At 40.0% G+C, this 14,662-nt stretch overlaps 1 protein-coding gene across 10 annotated transcripts in view; it reads right to left on the minus strand.

The window, feature by feature from the left end:
* Positions 1 to 14,662, minus strand: part of CEP170 (centrosomal protein 170) — a 150,946-nt gene that overhangs the window by 57,532 nt on the left and 78,752 nt on the right. For 9 of the 10 annotated variants that reach the window (XM_060243583.1, XM_060243591.1, XM_060243574.1 and 6 more), the window contains exons 8-9: positions 13,535 to 14,002; positions 9,429 to 10,066 (exon numbers count right to left, since the gene is read on the minus strand). In XM_060243583.1, coding sequence (XP_060099566.1) covers positions 9,429 to 10,066; positions 13,535 to 14,002 — 1,106 coding nt within the window. The remainder of the gene's footprint in view (positions 1 to 9,428; positions 10,067 to 13,534; positions 14,003 to 14,662) is intronic. The other variant, XM_060243602.1, reaches the window with a different exon arrangement.

Below are 14,662 nucleotides of genomic sequence, written 5' to 3' on the forward strand. Positions count from 1 at the left end.
AGGGGGAGACTCACCCAGAGGCTCTTTCTAGAGCCCATTTTATTTTTCTTCACAATGGGCCCTATTCCTAGTGATCTTATAACTTAACTACATGAATACTCCAAACCTAAAACAAATAATAAAACAAGCTGATGAAGACTAAATATGCTCTAGAATGTAGACAGTAAACAAGAGTCAATTAAAGGAGGAGAGGAAGAAGAGAAGCCAGCCTGTTCTAGTCCCAGAAAGTGCTGTGTAAACCACACTGGGCTACCTATTGAGTTTCCAGGAATTGGTGCTTACATTTAATGCCCTATATGGCCAGTGGCCAGCATACCTTCAGGACCACCTCTCCCCATATGACTGTATGATCCACAAACCAACATTTCTTGGTGGTCCTGGCCCCAGACCTGGTGGAATGAGCTTCCATAAGTGATTACAGTTCTATTACAGTTCTGCAGGGCCTGTAAGACAGAGCTCTTCCACCAGGCCTTTAGTTGAGGCAGCAGGCATTCACTTTATATCTAGCCTTCCCTCCAGGCCTGGGTGACCACTTGGGCCCAATTGTGTAGATATCTGTCAAGGCACTGGTTAGTTTTAATGCTGACATCCTGAAGATGGATTTTAATTATTTAATGGTTTTATGAATGGTTTTATGATGGAACCTGCCCTGAGACTGGTTGAAAGGAGGGCAAGATATAAAGGGAGGGATGGGGGGGGGGGTGAGAGGGAAAGAAAGAAAGAAAGAAAGAAAGAAAGAAAGAAAGAAAGAAAGAAAGAAAGAAAGAAAGAAAGAAAGAAAGAAAGAAAGAAAGAAAGAAAGCTAGTTTAGAAAAACCTGGAGCTAAATGATCAGAGGATGGTTTCCAGGTGATTTCTCACAAGCACTCAGTATGTGGCAAACGTATTCTGAAATTTAAGTAGTTTTTAAAGTAGTACTTGTAAGATATGGAGATCTGCCACTCAAATGAAAATAAGTTTTAAAAATTACTTATTAGTCTTGATACTTTCAACACCCTGGTATATCAACCCCGCCCCCCCCCCCCCCACATCCCTGCAGGTATCTTGATTTAATTTGTCATATGTGCTCAACGCACGTGCTTTGGTTACTCCCTCATAAAGATATTTCTACTTCTCCACAGACACAAGGGAAAGGGGAAAGGCATCGGTTTCAGGAGACTGCTAAACTGTCACATTAAAATAACACACTTTCTCCCATTCCCCCCCAAAAAACTTCAAAAATGGTCAAGTAGTTCAGCATTTTAAGAAATATGAACTAAATTATCTAGACGTGCTTCATGTATCTGATAATGGGAAAGGAAGCATCATCTGTGTCTATAGCTTTTGTTGGTTCTGTCTATGGTCACATGAATATTTCAAAACATCTTCATCTATCCTTTTTCCTGTTCCTCCAACCAAAATAGAAAACGAACCTCACCTCAGCCTTAGTATTATTTCATAATATGATCATACAGCTGTGAACCATAATGTGAACCATACATAATGTGATCATACAGCTGTAGAGTGTTAACTAATTTTTTTTCTGTAGAGTGTTAACTAATCCCATATTCCTACCTACTAAGTCAACTTTCATGCAAATACATAACATTATTATTCATACTCCTTTCCAGTGTGGGCAAATTGTACTGCCCCAGATGATTTTATGCTTCAATGCAAACTGCATAAAGGCCCTCCAGTTGCAAGAGTTAACAGAAAAGCCCTGATCCAACTGACACAACAGCACTATCCAAGCTTTTTAAAAAGCTCTCAGTTTATCTTATAAAAGAGTGTCACATGAATATTTAATGTTATCTGAAAGGGGGCACAGCAGAATTAGATCTGGAAATGATTTTTATTTTATTAACAGCTAAACTTTCCATAGTGGCAAAATAGAAAAAAAAATCAAATCAAATCCCACAACAACAAAAGAGAAATACTTGAAATTATGGAAGGTTCTTTGAAAAGTAATACTGGTATACTATAAGAGGTCTAATGGATCAGATACCTTAGACAAATGCTTACAAATTGTCTTTTTACTTTCTATATCAGAGGAACATTATTGTGACCAGGGTTGAAATAACTCCAAGTATCCCATCACTTGGGCATTTAATCTCAATAATGTTCCCTAAGAATGATGATGTTTCTTCATTTCTGCATGGTAGACAAAGAGTGACTGTAGGACTCAGAGATATTTCTCCATCTCTAATGGCTGACAAATTTTTTCAGGTCTGTTTGGATTTCACTTAACAAACAGGTAGCTGTATAAAGCCCATAAACTGTCTGCAACAATCTGCACAGTTCCCAATCCAGAACAAGACAGAGCCCACCTTGATCACAAAAGCTTCAAAAATGTGCCTAGAATTACTGGACTGTTTTGAATTTTATGCAAGATCCCAAGGGCTGTAAAGGAATTATTACACCACCAGCTCTTCCAGCCCCCTCTGCCTCCCCCAAGTCCGCCTCTGAAGGTGAAGAAACTCTATGCAGTGAGATTTGGTGCAGAGTGAGAGAATGAAGCAAGAACATCAATAATATCAAGATTTAACTACACAATACATTAAGGTTGCCAGGTCCTTTTCTTCTGCCTGTGGGAACTTCCCAGGAGTGGGGGGGGGGGATGACGTTGCATGGCGATGCTCTGATAGAGGGCTACCACCGGACATCACATAGAATGCTGGAGATCGTTGTTCGAAAATTCAAAGCCGCCTATATTGTACTGATGCAGCACCACAGAATGATTTTTAAACATTGAAATATGTAAATTATGGTTTTATATGTTTTGTTGGTTTAATTGTATTGACATGATGTTGTGAGCTGCCCTGAGTCTGCTTGCGGAAAGGGCGGGATATAAGTCGAACGTAATAAATAAATAAAATTTTGGGCAAAACTCTATGGTTACCATAGATGTCACTTCTGTGTGACAACATCATGCTGGGGACATTGTGCCCAGCCAGTGAAGGGCTAAGCCCATGAAAAGGAAGTATTCCCCCACTCCCACCTGGGGGCTGGAAACCATACAAGTCCTAGGTCAACTGGGCACTGTCAAGTAGACATATGCTGGAAATTCCTGGGAGCATCCCAATTACCAAGTGCAAAGGGGCCTAGTTTGGATCAGGACTGTGGTGTGCAGGGGAGGGAACTTAAACTTTCCCACAGAAAGTTTTTCTGTACTAAAATGGCCCTGGGGAGCTACTTGTTCTACTTGGGGCTACATATGTACAGGTATGCTATGGGCCTGTTCAGATGCACAGTTTATTCAGTTGTCACTGCTGTTTCCTACCGGATTAAAAATGGCTGATCAGATAGCAACATCTCCCCTCCCCCCGGTAGTCAATCGTTGTCCCCCCCCGCCCCCCAGTTCTTCTCCAAACTGGATTACCTGCTCCTTTGTGGTGTTTTTTGAGTTGTCTGGTTTCCCCTTGTAGTATTCTCCATCTGGATAATTCTGCTGCGATATTAACCAACTTCCGGATGTCTGAAGGCTATCCCAGAGCAAAAGGAGCCTTAGACATCCGGTTTATGGTAACCATTTTTTTTCCTACTTAGCGATATGCGCATAATCACATGTTTGTTTACCTATGTGCATGTGCACATCATGTGCGCGTGCGCATTATGTTTATGCGCCTAATGGTGGAGGAAATAAAAAGAACTGCATGGTGCCGTCATGTGGACGGCAGAAGACGGTTTCACCGCGGAGTGATTCGAATTGCAGTGTCGCAGTCTGACTGATAATATCCGGAACAAAGATATTCGGAACAGAACTGGGTCAGTTTAACACAGACTCAACACGCTGTGTGAACAGGGCCCAAGTGCAGTTTTCCCAAGTGGGGCAAACAGTTATTTCAGCTATTTCAGATCAAGAAAACAGTATAGAGGAGACTTAAGTCCATTCTTCCCACTCACTATGGGTTGGATCCTTTCTTGATTTCTGTGCGTGCATGGGGGAGGGGTGATTTTAATCAATTTCTCTCCTGCTATAACAGCCAAAAATGCCCCCTGAAATACTGCTCCTGAAGAATGAGGACCCCAGGAGCAGTTTGTGAGGAAACTGGTGTTATCTCTTGGGAGGGGGAGGATCAGTGAGAAGGAGCTCACTCCCGTCTGGGGAAATCTAAGCAGGATCTAAGCATAAGGCTTCAGTCTTAAGCAGGCCCTTGTGAATTTTTCCAGGAACTCCCAGTGCATGCATGTTTTACAGTCCCCAAAGGATGGATATTTTAACAGTGTACCATGCAGTTAAACCCCAAGTAGGAAGATACAATAATAAATCTAAGCATCCACAAAAACATCATTATTGTTTTGATGCCCTGCATTTAATATTTTGAGCAACATATTCTGAAAAATCTAGAAGGAACAAACCCTATCAGAAAATCTTAGTGTCAGGCTAGATAAAAGGGTCCCTTTTCTACTTATCAAGGATCCCCTCAGCCCAAGAGCACTTTTGTGTATTGCTGCATTACCTGGCCTATTAATTTACTTGAAGGGGTTAACAATGACCATTGACATGCAACTAGCTTGGCTGAAACATTTCCTAAAGGGCAAGAACTGAACTACTAATATACATACAGAGTTATCAGAACAAGATTGAACAGCAAAACAGAAAATGGTGTTTGTCTATAAATCATGTTGTATCTTTAAAAAATATTACATTCAAATGCATGAAACAATGTGAAAAGGAGGCTAGCAGAAACGAAGTTGTCTACATCAAGACTGCTAACACTGGATCACAAATAAACACTAATTTAATTTAAAGTATGGAAAAATTGTACACTGAAATGAGAAAGAACTGCTTATTGTAAGAGATGAAATATACCCAGTACTTTTGAGTTACCTGTATATTCTTTACCTTTTTTCAACAAAATATACATTAAATATGAGGCTAGTTCAACATAAGGACGGAATTGAAGTCACCAGACCCTCTTCTGAGCCTACCAAGATGTTTGTGTATGGGCATCACATCAGCCTGCATATCAAAACATTTGATGTACATAGAAAACAGCTAAGCAAACTATAGGATGCTGCACTACACAGCCTTCAGTGTGAATATGACTGAAAGGGCCCAGTAAATCAACTGTTTTAGATGTTATGCTGCAAAGGCTGTGTCTCATTTCGTATTCCAAGTGTTCTATGGCTACTCAAGGATAAAATACATACTCTTTGCATAATTTCAGAATGGTGTGTGTGTAGTTACAGTTGTTCCTATTCCACTCAAAAGCTGTACATAAAATTTGGGACCTAATTCCTTCCTAATTGGTACAAAAATATATCATCTGAAACATATGTATACCATACTCAACTGACATGTTTAACTTGTATTTGGATACATGCCTCCAAGAGAAAATGTAAGGAGGCAGAGGTTTCCATTCAGAGCAAAGTGTTCCTTGCATATAGCTACCATATGGAGAATTATGTTTTGCTGTAAAATCATATCACAGAACATTGTATTATAATGTTGATACTAGTTATAAAGTGTTTACTATTTATTTCAGGACTCCCCAACCTTTATGAGTCTGCAGGCACTTTGGAATTCTGATACAGGGTGGTATCCTGATACAGTATGGCCTCCGGGAGAGCATTCCACAATATTAGTGCTGCCACCGAGAAGGCCCTAGCTCACGTCAAACGCAACCTAGCCTCCTTTGGCTCAGGGATGGACAATAGATTTTTTGTCCCTGAACGCAGTGCTCTCTGGGGAATATGTGGAGAAAGGCCGTCCCGCAGATAGACAGGTCCCTGAACATAAAGGGCTTTAAAGGTCAATACCAACACTTTGAAACAGACTCGGAACACAATAGGTAGCCAGTGCAGCTCTTTCAGCACTGGCAGAATGTGCTCCCATCAAGAGAGCCTCATTAACAGCCATGCTGCAGCGTTCTGCACTAGCCTCACAGTCAATTTCCAATACTCTAATGTTTTGTTTACCATGCGGTAAAGTTGTTAATGACCAAATTATACTAAACAATTGTGCTGGGCGCGAGGTCGCAAATGCAATCCGGGATGCAAAGTAAGTCTTCTTTGTGGCTCGGACTGCCATCTCATAGGTCTGCATAAATGACCTATAAGATGTTCTCGTAGCTTCGTCACGAGTACGTCGCCATTGTCCCTCTAATCGTCTTAATCGCCATTTCATTGATTGCAGCTCCAGGGTATACCATGGAGCGGATCGTGAACGAGGATGAAGAGGACGTCAGGGGGTGATCTCGTCGATGGCTGTAGAGAGTTGGTTATTCCAGATCTCCACCAGCTCATCCAATGAATCACCAGAAGGCCAGGGATCCTGTATAGTTATTTGAAGCCGCAAAGGGTCCATCTGGCTTCGTGGGCGAGCTAAAACTTGCTCACCACCTAAACGTGGTAGGGGTGGAATATCCATATGAGCTTCAGGGCATGGTGGTCAGACGATGGCACTGCCTTGGCAGAAATCTGATCCACTACAACTCCCACCACAAAGATCAGGTCTAATGTGTGCCCAGCTGTTAGATATTGAGAGAGTCCCAGTGCTGCCATGTGAGAACTTGTGGGCATTCAATGAAATTGCTGAGCAGTTGGGTTAGAACTGATAAAAGTACTTCTTCACCCAAAGGGTGATTAACACATGGAATTCACTGCCACAGGAGATGATGGCAGCTGCAAGCATAGACAGCTTCAAGAGGGGATATATGGAGCAGAGGTCCATCATTGGCTATTAGCACAGCGTATTGTTGGAACTCTCTGTCTGGGACAGTGATGCTCTGTATTCTTGGTTCTTTGGGGGGGCACAGCAGGAGGGCTTCTAGTGTACTGGCTCCACTGATGGGCCTCCTGATGGTACCTGGATTTTTTGGTCACTGTGTGACACAGAGTGTTGGACTGGATGGGCCATTGGTCTGATCCAACATGGCTTCTCTTAACCACATTAAGACTTCTGGATGAGGCAATGTATACAAATTTTTATTCTGCTTTTCTAAGTTTCTCTCTTCCTAATTTTCATCCCTTCACTGAGGCACTGCTCAGAGAGAATCTACATCTTCTACACTTTCCTCTCAACTTTCTCTCTCTGGGGGCACTGTATACTCATAACACAACCAAAGGTGGGTTCTAAGAGAGGAATCTCTAGCACAGGGGTGGCCAAACTGTGGCTCGGGAGCCACATGTGGCTCTTTCACACATACTGTGTGGCTCTTGAAGCCCCCACTGCGCTGTTGGCCAGCTTGGAGAAGGTATTTGTCTCTTTAAATCACTCCTCCAAGACAAGCCAGCCAGCGGCTTGGAGAACACAAAGTTGCTTTCTTTCCACATCTCCCTCCCCTCTCCCATTTATTTCCCTTTCTTGTGGCTCTCAAACATCTGACATTCATGTCTTGTGGCTCTCAAACATCTGGCATTTATTCTGTATGGCTCTTACATTAAGCAAGTTTGGCCACCCCTGCTCTAGCATAACTGGGACAGCTTCCACCAAGCATCTTCTTATTTCTTTGCTATTTAATTGTTTGCTTTACAGTAATTCCCCAAATTTAGTACTTTATATTGCTCTTTCACATGTGCACATGAAAATATAGTAATGCAGTGTATGAATAGAACTGGAAATGTCACAATATAATAAACAGGTCAACTGATCACTAGTAAGTGAACTGACATGACAAACTGACTACTGGATCTACTTGCACACAAAAAATAATAGATACAGAAATTCTTGAAAACTTCATGCAAACATATGGCCTTTAGCAACTGCTGTATTTCTATTCATTTTTGAAAGATTTTGTGCTTCAAAATGAGGCCTTAATCACAGATTGTAGATAGTAGTACACCTCATTCTACAGAAAAACAATAAGCACACATTTTATGGGAAATATGGCTTGGAATAAATGTTTGAAGGGGTGTGGGACCTGTCCCCAGTGATAGAGCTTCTTTTAAAAACTGGCTGTAGATATATTTCAACATGTATAAAAGATAATAATAATAATAATGACTTTGCAAATTTCTGTTATATAATGCAATATTGTAATGCAATCCCCATTTGCTGATTTGGCATGGAATGCTCCTTCTGCCAACAGCTAAGTAGTGCTGCCAGGTCCATAGCTAGGAAATTTTCAGTGGTGTGAGGATACTGAGGAAAGTGGTGGAGCACAAAAATGCTGTCACAATAAAATAAAATATCAGTTAGGAAGGTCCTCAGATGGTGCCCTCTATCTCCAGGGTCAACAGAGGCTGGAAGAAAACAGAGGCCGGAGAGTGAACAAGTCAAGGGTTTAACCCAGATGTTGATGACACCCAGGGTCTCAACCAGCAAGCAGGCCCAGCAGAGGAAGAGCACATACTTGTGGGGCTCTGCAGTTCCCAAGTGGGGCACCCTGCTCTGGTGGCAGCTTTGCATGAACATGGCTGAGTCCTGCAGTCTGCTGGTGGCCTGCTGACAGCCTGGCAGATCCTCTGGTTTCTCTTCAGATCACATAAATCTTTAGCCTGGCAGATCCCTCATAAGCAACACATGAGGAATACAATAAGAGCAGGGCCCACAGTGCATACACAGCCAGCCCCACTTCCTGTGTTGCTGAATACAACTATTCACTAAAACAATACATGTTTACAACTATTAACGAAAACATTACATATTCAAAACAGATTATATTAAGTCTCCCTTACAAATAACCTTACACCAGGAGAGGGAAGGAGTAGCAGTGTACAGTTTAAAATAAAAAGCATTAACTTTTTTGTGTATCAGTTCATAATGTTTTAAATAGCTTTAATAGTGTTCTTTTCAACTTTTCTATTTGGCATGCCAAACCTGATTATATATATATATATATATATATATAATGAGATGGAGGCACAGTGCAGAATCTTACTGTATTCTGTATATGAATATTTATTTATTCTTAAGCAAACTAGTCTTGATTCTAGGGGTGCCAGCCTCCAAGTGGGACATGGGGATCCCCCAAAATTACAGCTCATCTCCTCAACAACAGAGATCAATCCCCTTGGAGAAAATGGATGCTTTGGAGGGTGGATTCTTTGGTGTTGTACCCCACTGAGGTTCCTGTCCTCCCCAGGCTCCATCGCCAGATGGTGGCCAAGGAGAACCTGGCAACCCTACTTGATTAATTCAGTCTGCTATATTTCAATCAATATGGATAACCTGTAAAAATAAGCATGTTTAGTTTAGAAAGATTAGTGCCCCAAAAGATCTAGTTAAAAGATTCATCAATATATTAATGTACAGTTTACACAAGCTTGTGTTCTTTACACCTTTCAAAGTTTAAAATTTTGCTTTAAAAAGATTATGGTAATAATTAATGAATACTAACAACCGGCATGAGAAAACATTTTAAGTAGTGATAGTTTAATCCCATTGTGATGGTATCCTTTCAATCATCGCTACCTTTTAAAAATATTATTCAAATAATTGTACTTACTAGGGGTTTTCTCAAAGGCGCTACAAGTATGTGTTTCGACATATTTAGACTGCTTACCTCATCAATCATCTTGCGAGCTTCTACTTCCTCAGCACTGGGATTTTCCAGTTCAATAGTGTAAGTACCTTTATCACTTTGGTCATCATCATCCTTTTCAATAGTTACCACCGCTAGATGGTTTTTTAACTTTTTCTCCATATCCTCACTTGGACTTGATCTATGTCCAAGGCTTCCAGAACTCCTTAACAATGCAGTCTGTAAGAAAGGCAGTGCAGCAGAAGGTTCTTCTGATTTTTGCTTTAAAAGTTTTGCATGTACTGGTCTTTGTTGGGTAGAGCCAAGCTGCAAAGGTAACTGATTCCCTTTAGCGTCACCTGCTGCATGTCTCAGTTTTTCAGTTTTTATATGAGGTGATGGAGAAGACAATTCAGGGCACAAAGCTCCCACATTTTGAGAAAAGGAATGAGAGCGTCTCTTCCGGGGATGGCCTTCATCAAAAAACTCGATCATAAAAGCAGTCTGACTTAAAGCAGGTTGGTCCGAGTGTTTACCTGTCTCCTGGGTTTTTGCATGCAGCTTTTTTTGTTCAGAATAATGATGCCTTAACTGTTCTTCAAGCACTGATCGTTTACTGTAATGCTTGTGTGCGCCAGCATTTTCTGAATCACTCTGGGTCCCATCATCATGTTTGTTTCCTGCAGAGACAATAAAATTTAAGAAACAGAAATTTAGTAATACATAAATTAAAGCAATACAGAGAGGCTTTCAAACTTGTGAATGCAGGGACAATATTTCCTTTTCTGTTAGAAGCACAACTGTCTGTTAGTAACAAGCCCTGCAAGCTACCCATGGCAACAACACACACATTCAGACTCACCATGCAACAAAGGAGTCTTTTACTAGCTAATCAGAAAGCGAGATGTATCTCAATCATTCAGGAAACATTAACTTCTTAATAATTGATGAAATCTGACTGATGCTGCAACAGCTACCCCAACATACAGACACATAAGTTCAACAGGACTCCCAATAGAACTATATTTGCTAAACATCTGCTACAAAAGAAGAACCACAACCCTCAATGAACAAGAAACAAACCTTATTCCTGAATGTATTCTATGAAGTGTAGAAAGGGGAAAAAAATAACTACATACTATTTAACACAACTTGAACTTTCTGCTGAAACTCTAGATGTGGTCCGTTTAGAATGGTTTCCCCAAAATACAATTTCCAGATCCTAATTAACTGCATTATACTGTTCTCAAATATAATGAACTTTTACAAACCACATGTGAACACACAGTCAGCACAAAATGTGGGAATTTTAGCTTATAAGAAGAATGGAAGCACTTTTAAGGTCCATAGAGCAAGGGTTCATAGGGATTACTAAGTATCTGAAAATGAAATTAAAAGTTTAAAAAGGAAACACATAATATCACATAATTAGATATATATATGGCAATCCCTGAGTAAAAGGACCGGAAGGTTGAGTAATATTTTACTACTGTAATACAATTAGTGACATTTCTCAGGGTGTGATATATAAACCTGCTGGGTTGCATAGCAGGATGTATGCTAACTCACTCTATCTCCAATCCTGAACACCTGCATTAAAACTCAGGGGCACTTGAAATCTAGATACTGTAAGAGCTGCTATTACAATAGTCTTTTCCTATACAGAAGCTGTAAGGCATTTGTGTACTAGTCTTGGCCAGGAATTGTTAAACCTGCTCAGACCCACTGCAAACAGTGCTATTATTGTATGTCCTCTAGCCAATGAAAAATATGCGCAAATAGCCTGGCTTTCTGCATTGTAGGTCACAGAGCAAGGTTGTGGATCGCAACCTAAATCTTCAGCAAATGAAATACACTTGAACACATCAGTGATAAGAAAGTCAAAAGATTCAAAATTACAGTCAGATCCATTGTACTCTTTTAATCAAATTCACACTATTTTTTAAAAAAAGAAAATCTGCCATTGAAAAACAGGGAAACAGTTTAATCTATTAGGTCTTTACACTGGTCTCCTGGATTATATTAAATAGTTGGATGTGGAAATTGCAGCAAGATTTACATGAAAAATATGTTTATGAAATTCCCTTTAAACTATTACTATATTTTTAAGGAACAAACTCATTTAAATGTGTAACAGAAATATTGAGAAAACTTTTAAAATACTTTCACTTCTGGTTTTGATAGTTTATAAGTAAGTTTTGAAATAAGTATTTCCTTCAACTAGATACATAAACACTGCTATCAATATTTCTTTGAATGTACAAAAATACGCTCCATCATATGAAAAGGAATCATAACAGTGTTCTCCTGAAAAATCTTGTATGTTTAGGTAGATGCAGTATGCTACCATCACAAGTTAAAAATGGAACACAACGTTTGAATCCAATGTTTTTGGGAAATCATTTGAAGTAAAATAGTGAAACTGTTATCATCGGTCTTTAGGATAACTTGAGTAGAGTTGCCAATCCCAAGCTGGGGACAGGAGATCCTCTGGTTTGGAGGCCCTCCCCCTGCTTCAGGGTTATCAGAAAGGGGGGGGGGGAAGGGAAATGTCTACTGGGCACTATGTTATAGAAGAGTGTGTGAAGAGTGATTTTCATACGGTATAATGGAGAATTGATCCATTGGTACCTTGGGCTCTGTGGGGGGCTGTTTTTTGAGGTAGAGGCACAACATTTTCAGCATAGCCTCTCATCAAAACACCCCCCAAGTTTCACAAAGATTGGACTAGGGGGTCTAATTCTATGAGCCCCAAAAGAAGGTGTCTGTATCCTTATTTCCAAATGGAGGGAAGGCATTTAAAAGGCTTCCAGTCCCTTTAAATGTGATTGCCAGAACCCTCTTCAGAGTTCAGTTGTGTTTGTCACACCCTTGCTCCTGGCTCCACCCCAAAGTCTCCAGGCTCCGCCCCCAAGTCCCCAAATATTTCTTGAGTCAAACCTAGCAACCCTACTTGAGTAGGATATCCTCACAAAAATAATACAATGCAAGTTCAAAAATAATACAATGCAAGTTTGTTGCCAACAGGCAGGGCTTTTTTGTAGCAAGAACTCCTTTGCATATTAGGCCACACACCCCTGATGTAGCCAGTCCTTCTGGAGCTTACAGCAGGCCTTGTACTAAGAGCCTTGCAAGCTCTTGAAGGATTAGCTACATCAGGGGTGTGTGGCCTAATATGCAAAGGAGTTCCTGATACAAAAAAAGCCCTACTAACAGGCAACACTGAAAATGGTCTAATTTAAAGAAAGAAAGCAAACATTTAGCCAATTCTAAATCATGCAACCAAAATTTATACCCCCCACACTCCTCTTTCCTAAACAATAACTCAAAAGTTAACTCTTTTAACTGAAGTTACCAGAAAAAAAGACAGTGGTGAAATCCTGCATATGACCAGCTACATTTTAAATTAGGATTCCAAACTCTCCATTTCACAATGGCTATCTGCTGCTAGATGACATGCTAATTTCCTAAAGCTGAACTGTCAAACACTCGAATTTGTTGCAAGTTTCAACAGATTATGTTCCTTCCTGGAAGCTCTCTCTCCAATCTTACTTGAAATGAATTGTTACTGGACAGAATTCTCTCACTGTAAGCCATACCATCATTCACACCGGCTTTTCATGAGCTCTCACTATCTGCAAATTCTTGGACAACTGGTTTCTATTCTTTGGTCTGTATCTATAGGGAATTGATGTATTTTAACACTTGTGACACTCTCACTTTAAAAAGGCAAGGACTCCAGCTTCCCACCCAGTACATGTTTCCCTTTCTGCTCAAAGACTGCTTTTCCCCTCAGGTACATGTCCCTACTAAACAGTCACCGGAAATTCATTAAACACTGCAGAGCAAAGTGAAACCTGAGTACTTTTCCATTCTTAATCCTTTGCAGATCAGATGTTATTATGTAAAAGGAGATTAGCAGTATTTAAAATAACTTTGTGTTTTAGAAACGCACCAATGCCTATTATTCCTTGCTACCTTAGGCTGTGACAAGCACATATATTCAGTTTCTTGGTCTAGGTACAGAATTTGTGGTTACTCAGAACATTCTGATCAGAATACTATTACAGTGCAATAAACATCCACTTAGCATACTTACTCTGGAATATTCAAGGCAAAGGAAAAAAATGCAGATGAGATTATTTTACCTTTCAGTCTCTTCAAGTAGACTGGAACATCACTCTTAATACTTTTTGAATCTTCCTCTGTTGATTCCCAGATCATTGTTGGGGGATTGTTTTGTGCTAACCAGTTTGCCACTTTACTCTCTGGTGCCATCATCACAGTTTGAAGCCCAGGAAGATCCTGAGTGACAGGAGAAGGCTTCTTAGGCTTGTGGCGCTGATCTGGAGTGAATTTTGTGACATGATCTTTGATGGTTACTTTTCCTGGGGTGCTGTCATCAAATTCAATAGTAAATGAAGCATGCCCTGCCCCTGCTATGTGTGTGTCTTTTGTTGGAATCTCATGAATAGTACCCTCTGGCATTTGGGAATGTTGCTGGAATTCCTTTGTAGGGATTTCAAAATAACTTGGCTCCCTACAAAAAGGATAAGGCTCTTCTTCACTTGCAGCTGCAGATTTCTCCTCAGCTTGCTTGCCATCTGTGCTGCATCCTATTAAGAAAAATAAAGAAATAGATTTCACAGTTTTGGAGAATTTCAGAATCTTTGAGGAATTTAAGAATTCACATAAAAGCCATGTGATAATTCTTGAAAAAGAAGTCTGTAGAACGAGTGGACAATATAGTTCCAGAACTGCAATTCATTTCTATCTGTGGTTGATACTGTCAAGTTGAAGACATGTTTGAATATAATCATGTCTAATGGGAAGTTCGCCAAGAATTTGTCAAAGAAAATTTGCACTCCAACAGATTTATGGATGCCAGAAGGAGATGTGTTTTAATGGAACCGTGGAAAACTACTTAAAACCAATCTATGATCTGATTGCAAGTGACTGGTCTTTTAAATTACTTGGAAGAAATAATACTTTAAGTACGTTAAGATCTACTGCATAGATATTCCTCATCTGATGAACAGCAACCTGCAGTAAATTCATTTCATTAGCTATGCAAAAAACTATCTGAGAAAATTTTTAAAAATCTGATAATGGCTTAGGTAAATAGGTATGAGCAGATGGTGCAAATATATACTTGGTTTTAATTTAGATTTTAAAATAATGTCACTAATGTAGAAGCCATGGAAATTAGCTCAGCACTTTTGATAAATCCAAATTATGTTGGGCCAAGGGGGGAAAAGACAGTGAAAATAAAAAAA

This window comes from Heteronotia binoei, chromosome 1, assembly GCF_032191835.1.
Source record: "Heteronotia binoei isolate CCM8104 ecotype False Entrance Well chromosome 1, APGP_CSIRO_Hbin_v1, whole genome shotgun sequence".
Lineage (NCBI taxonomy): Eukaryota > Metazoa > Chordata > Lepidosauria > Squamata > Gekkonidae > Heteronotia > Heteronotia binoei.